At 47.1% G+C, this 17,422-nt stretch overlaps 1 protein-coding gene across 1 annotated transcript; it reads left to right on the forward strand.

Annotated features, from left to right (window-relative positions):
• The first annotated feature begins 3,678 nt into the window (after window positions 1–3,678).
• On the forward strand, window positions 3,679–9,743 carry OCSTAMP (osteoclast stimulatory transmembrane protein). Its single transcript, XM_064729950.1, has 3 exons — window positions 3,679–4,997; window positions 5,885–6,923; window positions 8,425–9,743. The coding sequence occupies exons 1-3, from the start codon at window positions 4,954–4,956 to the stop codon at window positions 8,920–8,922; spliced, it is 1,581 nt and encodes a 526-aa protein (XP_064586020.1). The 5' UTR covers window positions 3,679–4,953; the 3' UTR covers window positions 8,923–9,743.
• Window positions 9,744–17,422: the final 7,679 nt, after the last annotated feature.

Below are 17,422 nucleotides of genomic sequence, written 5' to 3' on the forward strand. Positions count from 1 at the left end.
CGGATGCTCCTCGTCATGCCTTAGCAAAGATGGGCTGAATGGGAAGGGAAAATTGCTCCCTGCAGTTTGCTTTCTCAGCCAGCTGTCCGTGAACAGCACGGGATTGCTGTCCCAGGCCAGGGAACAGGAACAAACAGGGAACAAACAGGGAACAGGAACAGGCTGTGCCTGCAGGAAGGAGCCCCGCGGTCCCACTGCCCTGAGCCACTCCTGCTGCTGCTGCAGGGGATGCTGTCAGCCATGAGCACAGAGCTGCCTGCAGGACAGACAGCAAGGGCTTTGGGATCACCCAGTTCCAAAGGGTAACATCCAGTCCAGCTCCCTCTCAGCTGCTGGGGTCACCTTTGGGATCAGTTTTGTTCATGGTCTCAGCTCTGACTTGGTGCATCCCAGGTGATCGAATCCAGGATGGTTTTCTTTGGCTTGAAAGCAGAGCTGAAACCACAGAGTTTGTGTAGTAGTCTCCAAAAATCACCTTCAGTGTCCTGGCCTGCCTGTGGCACTGTCTATCCAGGGATCAGGAGGAATTTCACAAATGCAGCCAGGGCAGGGTTGTGATCTCTGTGCCAATGTGAGAAACTGAGGCAGAGAGGGAACCAGTGACTTACCCAAGGTGCACAAAGGGGCCTTGGCACACCTGGGAAAGGTGTAAGAAGCACTTGCATCCTAAACCTCTTTAGTCCAAGACCTGTGTGCCAGCTCTGTCAGCAGCCCCTGTGTTTCCCAGGGCTCCCCAGAGGATCTGATTTAAGGCATGTGAACAACAGCATTACCTAATTCTGCTCTTTTATACCCAGGCCTCTGTGAGAGTAGAACTAGTCTGGCATGCTTGAGTTTTAATTAATTTTTTTAAGCAGAGATTTTAAGATTTAGTATTTCTGGGGTTCAAAGGTGAACAGACCTGCATGAATAATTTCTGATTCCATTTGCTGCTGCTAGTACTAAGTTTTGCCAAAAGCAGCTTTTAATGGCAAGTCAACCCCATTAGTCTTGAAGGGTCTGTGATATGTGTAGAGATATGAAAATTCCCAGGAAAGGGTATTTCAAGTGCTGTAGTAACCTTCTATAACTTTGACTGTGTTATTTTAATGGAACTTTGCTTGCCTATGCACCATTTCTCTAGGAATGTAAAAATCCAACAACCATCACAAAAGCCATTCACATTAGCAGCCTCCTTGTGAATTTTAATTAACAGGAAATGCCACTCATTGAAATTCAACATCCAGAATATCTCTGCTTTACTCCTTTGATGTTCCCCATCAAGTCCTGGACTAACATCCATATGTTCTCCTGAGACACTCGGAAGAAAATAATTTTGGTTTATTTGTAGTAGGAAAGCATTTCATCGTTGTCTTTTATCCCAGAAGCATTTGAGTTGCTTTACAAACTGTTCACACGGAGGAGCTGCTCTGTGGGTCCTTACAGCAGGGAGTGATTCCAAAGCTGTGCTCATCAGTTTGCACTCAGCAGCAATGCTGGAATTTCAGGAGAGGCAGGGAAAGAGTCGTGAAACAAATGAAAGTCCAGCATGATAGGGAATTCAGCTATTACAGGTCAGACAGCCTTGGTTCCCTTATCACATTTATCCCTTGTAATGGATAGTGCTGGGATTTTCCTATATTTCTACAGTAGTTACCTAAGAAGACATGATCTGGCTCTGTGTTACTGTAAGTTGTTCATTTGCAAGTGATTTGAACAAAGAACCACCCCTAATTAGTTAACCTTTCCCACACCCTCAATTTCTCAAATGGGCAGAATAATGTGATCAACAGGTGCTGATGATGCTGCCATGAATAATTATCTTCAGATTTAATTCTATTTTAGCCCTTCATTCATCTTCTTTCTGAAGCTGTACAGTTCATTTACTCCACCCTCTGCCTGGGGTACAGCATTGCACCCCTCCCATCCCTGTCCCCATGACAAGGTGACACTGTCACCACAGGTTGAACCTGCAGGTGGGCACAGGCCCACCCCAAACACTGCAGTCTGCACTCAGAACTGAATTTAAACCCCTGTCCTGGTGGGTACAAGTTCAGTGCTCATCCTTTATGCAAGTGAAGCCAGGCTCTGCTTCCTGGCAATGATGCCAAAGGAATCCTCTGCTGTCTCACAGTTCCAGCAAGCTGCTCACAGGCATGTAGGGCTCAGGTTCCTAAACCTAGTGCTAAAAAGTCAAAATTGGTGATGTTATAAAATTTTAGACCTTGGGCTCTACAGAGACTGGAGCTCATCAAGAAAGCAAATTCCTTTTATACCATCTGGAAATGACACAGGGTGGGAAAAGGCACCTTGGAGCATCCCAGGAGGACACAGCATTGCTTCTTATCTTAGAACCCTCCCAGCCACAGAGCGGTTTTTTGCAGAACCAAAAGGAGCCAGACCTCAGGGTCCTTGAGCAGAGCGTGACCACAAGATGTCACAGTTGCTTTGCTGCAATGCGTGGTCCAGCCTTTCCATGTCCCAGTCCTGCCCCTTTCCCACTCCCAGCCCTCAACCCCAGGTATCCCTATGAACACACACACTGGTATTTGGTTTTTTGCTGCTGTGTTTTGTTTGTTGGGTTTTTGGTTTTTTTTTTTTTGGCAAAACAAGCTTCTTCATTCTGTTCTGGGCAAGGTTAGGCATTTAGGTTTCTATCTCATATACAGGTCATTCATGGTATATAAAATTGAAGTTTCCCCAGATTTATGCCCTTGCTGTAGGTCCAGCTGGCAGACAACAATTTTGAGTAGATCCAGAGGAAAAATCTAAGTATTTCCTTACTTACAAACAAACAGTTCTTGGTGCTGCCAGAGTTACTGCTCAGTGTCACCCCAGACCTCAGGTGCCTTTGCCATATGGTGTAGCAGACTCAGAAAACACCACAATGTTGTGGACTTGAGAGGTTTTTGTTCTTTATAGCCTATTGCTAAATGTATTTCTTTTTCTGCCCCAGAAAGCTGCCTGCATAGCCTGGATGGGGTCCCAGGGGCTGATGCTAATACCAGTTCACTCTGAAGCAGAGCGAGAAAGGAGTTTAGTTGTAGAAGCTGATGAGCCTTGCAGGATCCAGCTATGGGTCTTTTGGGGTTAGTCCCTTCTAGTGTGCACATTGAATTAAAGACCTAATTCATGGCCTGAGCAAGCAATTGCTATGGATGCTCCAAACAAACAGCACTTTCTTTCCTGCCCGCCTGGCTGGTGCCTCTGCCCGGCTGGAGCCAGGCAGAGTTTCTCATCTGGCCCCTGTGCTCCAGGGCACCAGGAGGAAAGCTTTGCTCCACCAGCCACACAGGAAAAATGAAACCCTCAGCTGTAAAGTGGAGCTGTGGAGTGGAGCAGCGAGGGCACAAGGGCAGAGGTTTGCTCTGCCTGCTGTGCTCCTCATTCCCTGCCCTCCGATTCCTGCCGCTGCCGTGGGATCCAGCCATGTCCCCTGGGGAAGGTGCTGCTGTCCCACCTTTCTCTGGAGGGCAGAGCCCCACGTGCTTTGTCCCCAGGGTGGCTGGGACAGGGCTGACCTTGGGCCCTTTGCCCTTTCCCACCCAGGGGAGCATGAGAACATCCCGGGGGCCTGGCGGGTCCCAGCTGGCCTGGTTGGGACCCCACAGGGGATGGGCTCAGGGGCAGCTGGGGGAGCTGCGTCACCTCTGCCCACAAATGGTGGCTTAGCATGAGAGACTCCGGCCAAGGGGCAGGGGAGGCTCCTGAGCTCACAAATGAGCTCATAAATGAGGAGCAAACACTGTGGTTGTTGCTCATCTCCAGGTGAGCAGGTTTGATGGCTGGAGCTCTGCTGGGCACATCCTGGGGCCTGGCAAGTTGGGGACTGCACATCCTGGCCTGTGACAGTGTTCACAGCGGTCTTATGTTGAGGGAAGAGAGGGAGATCTGATTCCATGTTTCAGAAGGCTTGATTTATTATTTTATGACATATATTACATTAAAACTATACTAAAGGAATAGAAGGAAAAGTTTCATCAGAAAACTAGCTAAGCTAAGAATAGAAAGAATGATAACAAAAGTTTGTGGCTCGGACAGAGAGCCCGAGCCAGCTGACTGTGATTGGCCATTAATTACAAACAACTCTATGAGACCAATCCCAGATGCACCTGTTGCATTCCACAGCAGCAGATAATCATTGTTTACATTTTGTTCCTGAGGCCTCTCAGCTTCTCAGGAGGAAAAATCCTAAGCAAATGATTTTTCATGAAAAATGTCTGCGACTCTGGCCTGTACATCTGGGAGCTTCTCAACAGTTTGGGAATCCTGACTGTGGCTGGGTTTTCTCTGTAGGGGATTTGCTGGCTATCAGGAATTCAGAAAGGTTGAAGATTAAAACTTTCTCTGCTAGGACTGTGAGATGAGCCATGAAGCCGTTTGTGAACCCCACACACAGTTTCAGCAGGGAGCAGCAGCCTGTCAGAACAGATGAGCAGTTGCCAACTGGGTTGCTGGATCCTGCTATGCCTTTTGTGCCCATATAGGGCATAGATATAGAATATCTGAAAGAGGAAAAGGTCCCTTCCACCCTGAGAGAGATGCCAGCCCTGCTCACTGCTTGCTGGTGGGCAGTGGGAGGAGTAGTCATCTGATTTCCCCATATGGAATGATGACACCGCAGGTTCCAGGATCCTTGTTCCATCTTTGTCAGCCCATGTGTCATTGTTTCTCTTTTTTTTTTTTTTTTTCACCTATGTGTCATTAAAATAAGCCTTCTCTGCAATAAGGGTGAGACCAGAAAAAGTGTGAAGCCCGAGCAGTGCTGTGCATCCTGGCACTGTTCTGTAGTGCTGTTGTTATTCCCCAGGCTTCACTCACCAGATTTTGCACACTTCAGGGATTGCTGATCTGAATTGCCTTAAAACATCCTGGGTTTTGAGTCCTGGTTCTCTGGTGCTGCCTTGGTTTCCTACCCTGCCTCTCCCCACAGCCACATCGGGATCCTCTCTCAGAGCAGCAAGGCACTGGAACATGGAGAGTCCTTGGGCAAGTCTGGGGCACCTCACTGCCACTGGGTATGTAGAGAAAGCTTTATTCCCTCCCTTTCTCTCTGTCTTGATAGCTATTGTATGGCTTTTTCACAGAAAACCCCCTTTCCTAGCTAAAATTGTCCCTCAAGGGATAGCTGAGGCTGCTGTCCAGCAGTGGGAGACAGGGATTGCCTGGCTGGGTTTAACCTCAGGACAGGCTCTTCTCCCCTCCAGGTTTTCTGGTTTCTGGAGAGTCACTCCAGATGTGAGGCCTGAGAAATTATATTCTTTCCCAAATATTTGTTTCCATTAGATTTTTGAATAGCTTTATGGGACATTTCATCCTGTCTGTAGTGGCCAAATTCTTGTCCTTGGAGACTTCTTCTGGCACTGCAGCTTCAGTGTGAAACTGTTTTCTTGTTTGTCACCCTTAAACATGTGGATTTGTGTTTGGCCTCCTCTTAAGAGGCAGGGAGAGCACCACTCAACTGCCTCTTGTCCATGTCAAACCTTTGAAATACGGAGCTGGTCTAACAATTTCCACAGAAGCCAGTGGCCTCCTCTTTCTCCCTCCATCCTCTAAATAAGCATTAAAGCCTCAACCACTGCCAATGAGGTGACCCCTCGGAATGACTCTATTATGGTTTTTATAGAATAACACAATGTTTTCCTGTGCTTGCATTAATAGAGGAACAGTTGCATTGTAATTAGTATTTATTTTTCAATAAACGCCTTGAACTTCCCTGTTCTGCTGCTTTTAGGGGAGATCTCAGCCCCAGCTACTCAGGGAAGTTAGCAGGGAAGTAGAGAAGGGTGAGACCAGAGGCACCCAGAGGAGGACAGTATAAAACCCCATAAATGATCATCTCATAAAGCCTCTAATCAGTGTTTATGAACTTCCTCTGCTAACACACAGGCACTTGTTTTTCCAGGATGAGAGCCCGTGTTTACTGTGAAGACTTTCTGTTCCCAAAGGTGCACAGAACTATGGCAGAGCTGTGGGGGATTTACTCCAAACCTGTCCCAGCAGACAGCAGAGAGCTATGCACCTTGTTCCTGCAGTGCTCCTGCATTACAGCAGTGATAGGAGGCCTCTTCTACAACTGGATGTTTGCTTCCCTGGAGTACTCCTGGCACCTCTCCGTTGCCATAGCCATCTCCTTCAGCCTGCTGCTTCTCCTGACTCTCTTTCTGGTGCATCCTGCCCGTTGTGTCTTCACCATGATCATGCCCACCTTAGGCACCAAGCAGGGCCGGAAGCTTCTCTTCTCCACCTGCATCATGATTGCGGTGGTGAACATAACACCCAACATCATAAGCAACATTAAAACCATACTGCAGGTCATCCAGTGCATCTGCAAGAACTCCTCTGACAGCCTTCTGAATTCAACTGCCCTGCTGCAGAAAGTTTCCTGGGAGTTTGCAGATGCAGTCCAAGAAGCCACTCATCCCATTTATAAGCCTATGAATGGACATGTTCACTTTTCATTGTTGCAGAACAGCTCCTTGATTTACCAAAAAATGCACCTTGCTGGTGAAAAAATTAGCAGAGAGTTCTTTTCTGTTGAGGTACTGGTCAAAGACTCAGTACGAGCAGCCAACAGAGTGGCTGCTGGATTCCTCATGCTCTATCTCTGCTTTGAGTCCACCTGGTATTTGAAAAATTATCTCACCAACCTCCGCTTTGACAATTTTTACATCACCAAGAAGCTGGAACGTTTAGCCATGGACAGAAGAGCAGCTCATCTCCTGGTGGGCTCATCCAAAAAACTCATCAGACCAACAGGCTTGAAGCTGACCAGGGAGGAAGCGGTGCTGTGCCTCGTGCAGGCCATGCTGGTCACCGTGGCCCTGATGCTGATGCTGGTGCTGGTGGCCATGGACCACTTTGCCTTCAGCGTGGCAGACACGGCGGTGAGAAAGGCAGCGCAGTTCTCTGCAGTGCCTGTCACTCTCAGCATCAAATACAAGGTGAGTTCTGGGGTGTCCTGCCCTGTGTGGGGACCCCGTGCCCCTTCAGGGAGGGGGTGGTGGGGATTGCAGCCTTTGTACTCTTATTTACACAATCCTGACTTCCCTCCCCAGCAGCCAGCAGGATGAGCAACAGGCTTTGGGGAAGGAGGCAGTGGCACAACCTCAGCTGCTCCTCCCAGTGCATCAAATAGCAGCAGACACTCTGCAAGTTACAGCCCCTTGGGAGCTTGGAGGGGAGCAAATAGTGCCTCATGCTGCAAAGGCAGCCAGATGTCCTTGTGTCTCCATGTGACAGTGGTCACAGAGGTTTTCAGGTGAAGGGAGAGATGAGAATGTTGACTCCATGTTCAGAAGGCTTGATTTATTATTTTATGATATATATATTACATTGTAACTGTACTAAAAAGAAAAAGAAGGAAAGGTTTCCTCAGAAGGCTAAGCTAAGAATAGAAAAGAATGAATAACAAAGATCTGTGTCTCAGAGAGTCCAAGCTATCTTGTCTGTGGTTGGCCATTAATTGTAAACATTCAAGATGGCCCAATCACAGACAAAACCTGGTGCATTCCACAGCAGCAGATAACCATTGTTTACATCTTGTTGCTGAAACTGAAGGAAGGGGGCAGCTGATGAACACTGAGAATGTCTCCTCATCCTATTGCATGGGCTGTTTCTTCAGTAGAAATCCCTGCTTGCTGGCTTTGTCCTTGCCCTCTTCAGTCCTTCCCACAAACCTTCCCAGTTTCTAACTCAATATTCTTTGGCTTGATGTTTGAACTTTCCTCTTCTGCCACACAGCCTGCCTCCTTCCCCAGCCCGGGATCCTTACTGCTGATACCTGCTTATGATGGATTTACAGGAAAAGAGTCAGGGCTTAGAAAAAGCCTCTAATATTCAGATATTTAGCCACTAATACCATGGTCTGGATGGTGTCTTTCATAAATCTCACACATGTTATGATGTCTGTTCCAATGGATGAAGATGATACATAGGGCTGGCTCTCAGCTTGCCCAGTGCTCAGTGCCTGCACTTTGCACTGTTACTCAGCCTGAAGTGATCACATGTCACTACAGGACACAAAACAACACCACACACACACACTGCTGTGAGAAAAAAGGGAAGTGTATTTTGTGACTCTAACATTTATAGATTTCTAAAAGTGACACAGGATTGGAGAATGAAAGTGCCACTTCTCCAATGACACTGGACAAAGTAACAGTCTATCAAATTTCTTTTCTTCTATAAAAGAATGTAAAACAATAACTTATTTGCAGAAAGTGTGTGAGAAAGTTTGTGACAAGAATGTAAACATCAGAAGGCTTGGAAAATCTTAAAAATTCAGGGCAACAATCACACCCTTCAGTGTCCTTCTCTTAGTGCTATAACAGTGATTCCACCCCCAAGATGTTTTTGTAGTAACCAGTAGATTTTGGTTTCTTCATACTCCAAATTGTTTCTTCACACCAAAATGGATTTACATTTAAACTCTCCTTTTTTCAGGCTGAAATGAGAATCGTCCCCTTTCTATACAAACTTTTCTGGCGTCCTCCTGAGGCCTTGCTGCTCAGGGACTTCGACAAGACCTACCACCACCAGCTGATCTTCAGCTCTGCCCAGTGCAGGATCAGCCCCCCCGGGCCCCCCAGCCCCTCAGTGCTGCTGGTTGTGGGGCTGCTCTTCTGCATCCTCTACGGCTCCGCGCTGCTGGAGCCCCTGGCGCGCCGCCTGTGCCGCGCCATCGCCGCCTCCTTCTTCCAGGGCCGCGAGGACGAGCGAGTGCTGCACCTCTACGGGAAACTGGCCAGGAGGCACAGCAGGGAGCAAAGCCCTGCCAAGGGTGCCTGGGGAAGCCAGGGGGATGGCTGCGTGGCTGGTACCACAGCACAGGCTTCGGCCGCGGGATCGCGCGTGTTGTTTTCCAGAGTTTGGGAAGTGTTCGGAGCTTGGGAAAAAATACTAAAAAAAAACCAACAAAGCCTTAAAAAATCCCAACCCTAAAATAGAAAAAAAAAAACCCGTTGAAATGTTATATTTTTGCATTAATTTGAGAAAAATGGGCTACATTTCCATTTTAATGTCTATAAGAAGGTCTGGAATCAGCTGTTGCATATCTGCAGCACTAGGCAAGGCTAACTGAGAAATAGATGGGAGTTGGAGTCAGGAAGGAGCTCATTTACCTTCTCCACCACATCTGTGCTGGAAGAAGTACATACTTCCTTTCTTTCATAAGTTATACCTTCAGGCAACAAAAATTGAAAGTCATCTGACTTGATACATTTAATTTTCAATGAGTTTTTCTTTCAGGTTTTGTGCACAGAAGCCTGGGTATACCAGATAGATTTAGTAGTTTATTCACCAAAGAAAGTGTCATTCCAACCTGCTGAAGTAAATTCAAGATCAATATGACCATGAGAGGCACACCCTGGGCATGGGTGGTGGAAATCAGCATATGAGGGTTTTACAAAATCTCTTCAAAATGGCTGTTCAAAATAAAGTAGTGATAAAATAGCTGCAGGACCTCAGAAGAGAATGAGAACAGTCAATAAAGGTCAATGGGTGTTGAGCTCTTTTCCCAAGTAAGAAGTGATAGGATGAGAGGAAACAGCCTCAAGTTGTGTCAGGAGAGGTTTAGATTTTATATTAGGAAAAAAATTCTTCAAGGTTTACCAAGCACTGGCACAGGCTGCCCAGAGCAGTGGTAGGGTCACCATCCCTGGAGGGATTGAAATGACACAAAGATGTGGAACTGGGGACATGTATTAATGGTCCCTTGGCAGTGGGTTAATGGTTGGATTCCATGGTTTTAAATGTTGGGCTGTTTCAAGCTCAGAAAATATGTTATTGTATCTGAATTAATAAATGCATCACTTGGGCAGCATCTGAAATGTGTTATTTTTCCTAGAGAGGCAGATTGGACTCCTCTGTAGGAGGCAGAGGAGAGGAGATAAATCCCTGCCAGGTTAAAAACTAAACAACTTCACAGCTTCATTTCTTCGAAGCATATCTATTATTTTCCTCCCTTCTTCCATTAAAGCCTTCATTAAGGTAATTATTTGACATAATGCACCTCAATGAGATTAAATGACAGAAATGAAGTGGTTGCTGCTGCCAGATGCACTGAATTTTCTCATCTTCTGAGGTACTTGAAACAAGTATGTTTGGATTATATTTTTTTAAGCACCTATCTTACAAAACCCTGGTGAATTCATCTCCCCAGGGTTTTTAATGCCCTGTTGTTCTGATGGTTAATCCAAGCATCTTTGTGCCTCTACAGCAGCTGGGGGCTTTGTCATGGTGTTTCTGTAGAAAATGCCGTGTGCTCTATGGTTTAGGTGAAAGCAAAAAGATTTCCACTGAATAGCTGAAATTATCTGGAGCTGGGGTTCAAACAGCTGGGAGGAGAGAAGCCTTCAGACAGCAAACCATCCCAGCAGCATGCTGTCTTCCAACAAAAACAACTTGAAAAGGAGTTTTTCCTCAGGAAGACTTATCTTTTTGACATCAGCCATGTTGTCCCTGATGCTGAATTGGGCTGTATTTAATGTTTTCCCCAGACAGGGGAACTGGCAGGAGGCAGAGCTGCTGGAAATCGCTCTGCCCTCCTGAGAGGCATTGTTCCTCAGCCAGATAAAGGTGTGACAAAACAGAAAACATTGCCATTATAAAGCTGTATTGCCCACTGGAGGGGTGAGCTGCCTTGCCAAGGTTTGCTTGATGGTGCAAGAGAGAAACGCTGAGCAGATTAACCAGCAGGAAACGTTAATTTATTCACATATTTTTTATTAAGTAGAACCAATGTACAAGTCTGGTTATTTGCTGAGGGATTTTCATCCCTCAGAGCCCTTCTACACTCACACCCTCACTCCTGCTCATCAGGGCCATCATTGCCTTTGTTTTCAAGCCCCTGATTCCCTTGGAATTTTGTTGTGTATTTTAGTGAAGGAATGGAGGGGAACTGACTCCATTTCCTCATGTATATTAGGTAAAATAAATGTTAAGTTCTTTTTATGGCTGGCTGTAAGTCAAGAATGAATGCCCTAAATATACTGAGGTGCAAGTGTAAATAATCCAGCTCAGACAGACTCTAGGAAACATCTCATTCATAGCCACAAATCTGCATCTATCACAACAGACAGGCAAGCAAACAAAAAACCTTTCTCCAGAAGTATTTTGTGATTTTTAAGCAAACTCCATTTTTATTTTGTTTATCCTATCTATATTATTTGCACTGCAATTGCAATGGAGAAGAGACACTTCTGTGCACCAAATTTTAGAAAAGGAAATATTACTGAACATTAATAATAGCAAAAAGCTACTTCATCAGGTGTGCAGAATGTGCTGTACCAAGTACTTGTTGTTACAGAATTATGGTGTTGACATTCAGATGTCACAGAATTTGAAATAACCCATAATTACAGTCTAATTGTTCTGCCAGAGTTTTTATTCCTTTGTAATATCACACGAAGAGCTTTTATCTCCCCTCAGCATTATTGTGGCTGTTATCCCCCCAGGATGCCCCTCCAGCATTCATCCACCCAGATGAGTGTTCTGGGAGCTGCCAATCTCTGTCCTGGCTGCAGGCACATCCTCCCCTGCACGCTGGGATGGGGGATTGAGGTGGGATGTGTCACAGACACTGCCCCAAAAGCACATCAGAAGATGTGTCATTTCCACAGCACACCTCCAAGCCTTGCTGCTTCTGGCAAAGGTTCAGCTTTGGCTTCCCAAACCACAATTTCCTCTTACAGACATCAAGGCTCCAGAAAGAGTGGAGCTGCCAGTGCTTCCATTTCTTTGTGCTGCCCTGAAAGCCAACACTTCCAGCTGCTTCTCTCCATTTGCTTATCCAGGCAGATTTCCTGGAGGATTGAGCACACTGGAGCAGGTGACAGAGTTTATTGGTGACAGCAAGAGTTGTGAACTGTGCCCTGCTGCTGTGGCTGATGCCCAGGTCCTGCAGGGCCGTGGGGTGTGCAGGTGATGCCATCCCTGGGTGTTGGGCTCAGTGGGAGGGGAAGGGACACTTTGGGCCCATTCTCCTGAGCACCTCCAGGCTCCCACAGCCAGCCCAGAGCAGCACTGCTGGTGACATGGGGTGAGGAATCCCCTGGGATGACAATGTTTGTTTTCACTGGCTGTATAAAATACACTGTCTCCCACACACACACTCAAACCTGCACAGAGCATCCTTTCCCATGCTGGTATTCTCTGCAGAGCTGGATAAATGCCCAGTGGTTTGGTTCATTGACTTATCAAATCAGTCCAATGCATGTTGCCACAGATTTATTATTCTGGGGTTTTTTTTACTATTCAGGCTGCTCAGCCCTTCCAGGAGCCACCTGGAGCAAGCAGAGTTTGAAGGATGCACTTATCAAAATGTTAGTAGGGACATACTCAGAAATGAGAGGCTTGTGAATGGCTGGCCCAGGCCAAGCCCCTCATTTGCAATATCTGTTTTCATCTGTTTGATAACTCTGGGGCAGTGAGAGGCTTTTTCCTTGAGGTCTCAGGCTGCAAACACAGCAAGGAAGCAAGGGAAGGGTGAAGGGATAATTTTCCTGTTTGTGAAATGGCCTCACTTGACTTTCTTTAAAAGCTCAAATTACAGTTATTAGCTGAAGAAAAATCACCAGTTCCTTTGTGTCTTGAAGGCATTTGTAAGACACAGTGCACCACAGATTGAACAGCAACAGATCTTTAAAAGAGATTGTTCAAACCAGAGAGGAAGGTACCCAGAAGCCAGGAGGAAACTCTGCCAGTGAGACAGGGAAGAGAGGATCCTGAGAGGACCCACAGAGCTGCCTGTGCTCCCTGAACCTGGAATTAACAAACCCTGTCCTCATATGAGCATGGGGAAGCATCCTTTCCCTGGGACAGCTCTTCCCCAGGCTCCATGTTACAATGAGAGGTTGGAGCTCCTGGCACCACCAGGTCCATCAGGCAACCCCTGCCACAAGGGAAATGCTGCCTGTGCTGGGACCTGAGAGGAGAGCCTGAGGAAATTCTCATCTTCAAAAGTGGAATGGTTTCATCCACATCACTGCCTTCCTCTTAATTGTTTTCCATTCCTTCAGTCTTCAGCATTTTCCATAAAGCTGTTCCCTTCTACATTGCTGGCATGGATGTGATGCCACCAGGTCTGTGAGCTGCTCCCTCTAGGGCTCTTCACAGAAACCAGTAGAAAACCACCAGGGTTTGGGATTTTTTTTTTCACATTTTTGTGATCATTAAGCACAAACCCAGATCAATTTTGCATCTGTTTAATTCCTTGACAGCTGCCTTTTTTGCTTGATCTCTGAGGGCAATAACCCAGAAAGCCCCAGAGCAATTTACCCATTGCCTGTGACTCTGAAACAGTGAAGGTGATTTTGACAGAACTTCTCTGTCCTTTGTCTTTCTGACTGAACAATCCCTGCTGCTTCTGTCAGACTGGCCCATTCCCCATCTCCATTGGCACCTGTCAGCCCTCAGGCTGCTCAGCAGAGCCACCAGCACCCTCCTGCTCCCTGCTGAGCTGCAGGAGTGCACAAGTGGGAATCGCTTCCCCACCACCACTCACAACTCAAAATTTGGCCATTGCCTAAACCCTGTCACCAGGGTTTCAAAATCACTTGTGGTTTCTGTAATTGCACTTCTCCACGTTCACTGGCACCATGTGGACACTGCCACCTCTGTGCCCTGGCTCTAGCAGCAGAAGTTTTATGGATTTAATATTTGTAGCAATGAAGCCCAAGGGAACAGAAAGAAGTTTTTCGCAGATTTAGGTAGGAGGATCACTTTCTTTTAGCTCTGTTTACTTAATATATGAAACCTCAGAGTTTTTTCTGTTCATAGGACTAAGGGAGCTGCCCAGTGAGGCTGTGTGAGAGGGATGAGCTGCAAGAAAACTTCATGGACATCCTGAAGGCAGTGCTGAACTGCCTGAGCCCCCAGCCTGGGCACAGTGCTGCTCACCTGGCCATGGAGCTGCACAGACACCATCCTTTCTTTAGGATTTTTCCTCCTGAGAAGCCGAGAGACCTCAAGAACAAAATGTAAACAATGATTATCTGCTGCTGTGGAATGCAACAGGTGCATCTGTGATTGGTCCATGTTGGATGTTTGTAATTAATGGCCAATCACAGTCAGCTGGCCTGGGCAGAGAGTCCGAGACAGAATGTTATCATTCTTTGCTATTCTATTCTTAGTTAGCCTTCTGATGAAATCTTTTCTTCTATTCTTTTAGTATAGTTTTAATATAATATAGATCATAAAATAATAAATCAGCCTTCTGAAACATGGAGTCAGATCCTCATCTCTTCCCTTATCCAAAAACCCCTGTTTACATAGTCACAGACACCCCTTTCCAAAACCAGCCTTGCCAGCACCCAGGAACATGGCCATTCCCATTTAGAGACCTCAGGAAAATGAAAATTTCTCTTTGCTGATGTTCAGAGAGTGGGTGGTGGCAGGTATTCATAGATGGCAGTGCCAGGTGATGCCAGCAGAGAAGGAAATGCTGATGTGTGCTAAAAGAACAAAACATGGAATTTTAGTTAAAAAAATCAATGTCTTTGGCCATCAAAACATTTACATTTAAGTCAACCTGGAAGAAAATATTTTTGCAAGTGTCAAGCTGGGTAGCCTCTTAAACACACACCTCAGTCACATCCTGAACATCACAGTTACTGAAGGAGTCTGTAAGGGGAATATTAACCAGACATCAGAGCAAACCTCACAATTCTGACACAGAATCCCCCAGTGAGTGCACGGGGCAGACACACACTCCCCCAGCCCAGCCCCAGCCCGGGGATGGGCACAGAGCAGCTCAGGCACAGGCAGGAGGAGCTGCTGCAGTGGGTGCTCTAATGCTGCTGTTATCTGCACTAATAGCTGCTGGACTGTCTGTGCCACAGAGCAAAGCAGCCAGGGAAATAATTACCTGCAATTATGCTGCACTGTGTTCCAGGTCTGAACCAAAACAAAGCTTTTTCCACTACTTGTAGGAGTCTGTCTTGATTTTGCTTCCTGATCCCACAAAGCCAATTCCTGGAATGGGTTTGAGGAAGCAAATGAACACCAACCCCCCTCTCAGGACATTTGAGCCAGATTTGTCCCTCCTCCTCCTCCTCCACACACAGTTCTGTGACACAGTCCCCATCCTGAGGATGTGCAGCATTACTGTGAGACAGCAGCAGTGGGATGAAGTGCTGTAATTGTGTCTGAGCACCAAAATAGACAAGCCCTTGGCTTATGTGAGCAAACACTTGTGCCCACACTGCCAGTCCTTCCCACGGAAGGGCAGTGAGGGACAGGAGCTGCCATGCCCCCCAAACCTGGGGCCATAGAGGGTGTGAGGCTGCCAGTGGAGCCCTAAGGAAACCACATGGAAAGAGAAGAGAATAATTGTCCTTTAAAATTGACCCATAGGTGAAGGAAATATCATGGGAAGAAGTAAAAGCCTACATGGATTATTGTCTGCCAAAGAGCAGCATAAAGTTTCCCAAAGCAAAGGGGAAAATGCTATTTGCCACAGCAAGTGAAAGCCTGGGGACAGAGAGCTGCTCCTTGGGCTGAGGCAAAAGGCATTTTATCCACCTGGGTTTGTGCAGCCCAGGTTTAAAAATTTGCCTGTGAAATGCTGGACTTGAATCCCTCAGCATCAGAATGATCCTTCACACTTTGGATATGTGCCTCAGTGTCTGGGATTAACAGCACACTTCTGCCTTTAATTGATATCTAATCTAATAAAAGAGAGAGTTCTCCCCTTGTCCTTTCCTTCACTCCACGGGTTAGGGGCCCCTTAGCACAATTGCTCTTTCAATTAGAAAGTGCATTTTCTGACAGATTGCAGAGATGTCAGGAGCGAGCATGGAGCTGGCAGCAAATTGTGTTTCCTGCTGACCACCAGGGAGACACTGGACCACCAGGGAGATACCAGATACCCCAGACTCATTGCTGGAAGGATTTGGAATCTCCCAGTCCAGGACTGGTTAAGTCTTCTCCCTCAGAGGTGACACTGTGCTTGTTTGGGACTGTGGTGGTGTTCACAGGGGTCCCAGGATGAGGAAAGAGATGGGAATCTTGACTCCATGTTTCAGAAGGCTAATTTATTATTTTATGATGTATATTATAAGAAAATTATATATTATAACTATACTAAGAGAATAGAAGAAAGGATTTCATCAGAAGGCTAGCAAGGAATATAATGGAATGACAATAAAATCTTGTGACTGAGCAGAGAGTCCGAGACAGCTGGACTGTGATTGGCCATTAATTATAAACAACCACATGAGACCAATCAAAGATGCACCTGTTGCATTCCACAGCAGCAGATAATTCTTGTTTACATTTCGTTTCTGAGGCCTCTCAGCTTTTCAGGAGAAAAATTCTGGCAAAGGGATTTTTCAGAAAATATCATGGCAACATGGGACAGGGATGGCTACAGGAAAGACAGCATGAGGAGGTCACTACCCCATGTTCAGGAGTGCAATTCCTCTGCTCCAGCCCCAGGTAAATGGGAAAGGCTGTGGATCTCACTGGCATCTCTGCTCCCATCCTCCTGAGAATGAGAAATAAAGGATTCCTCACCCTCAGCTCCACTTGCCCTGGGGTGTCACAGACACATTTTCTGAAAAATCCTTTCCTTAGGATTTTTTCTCCCGAGAAGCTGAGAGACTTTAGGAACAAAATGTAAACAATGATTATCTGCTGCTGTGGAATGCAACAGGTGCATCTGTGATTGGTCTCATAGAGTTGTTTGTAATTAATGGCCAACCACAATCAGCTGGCTCAGACTCTGTCCGAGCCACAAACTTTTGTTATCATTCCTTTCTTTTTATATTCCTTGCTAGCCTTCTGATGAAATCCTTTCTTCTATTCTTTTAGTATACTTTTAATGTAATATATAAAATAAAATAATAAATCAAGCCTTCTGAAACATGGGGTCAGATCCTCGTCTCTTCCCTCATCCTGGGACCCCTGCGAACGCTGTCACACTGGGGGACAGCGAAGCCTCGGCTGGGGACAAAGGCACCCACACTCCGGGGTCCCACTCACTGCTGGGCTGCTTTCAACCTCTGCTCCTCCCACCCTGGGATCTCTCACCTGCGCTCCCATCCCCTGCCCGGGCTCCTCTACTCCTCCTCCTCCTCCCGCTCCGGCTCCGGGCGCGCTGGGACCCGGCGGGCTCAGCCGGGGGATGCCGGCTGGAGGCGATGCGGGGTCCGGGCACCGAGGGCCACCTGGGGGGCTGCGGGCTGTCCTGGGGGAGGGCTGGTTCCTCCCGGGGGTCCCGGCGGCCAAGGGGAGCGCTGGAGAGCCCGGGAGCCTGGGGAGTCCGGACAGTCCCGGCTAGAGGGTCCCGGGAGCCGCTCCCTGCCCCTCCGGGAGGAGAGTTTGCAGGGGAGGAGGATGCAAGAAGCAGGGAGGCTACAAGACCTGGGGTGAATCGTGGAAAAAAAAAGGAGGAGGGAGGAGCCGGGGTGGGCGGGAATGCGGGGAGGGGGCTCGGGGCAGC

The sequence above is a fragment of the Zonotrichia leucophrys genome, chromosome 20 (assembly GCF_028769735.1).
Source record: "Zonotrichia leucophrys gambelii isolate GWCS_2022_RI chromosome 20, RI_Zleu_2.0, whole genome shotgun sequence".
Lineage (NCBI taxonomy): Eukaryota > Metazoa > Chordata > Aves > Passeriformes > Passerellidae > Zonotrichia > Zonotrichia leucophrys.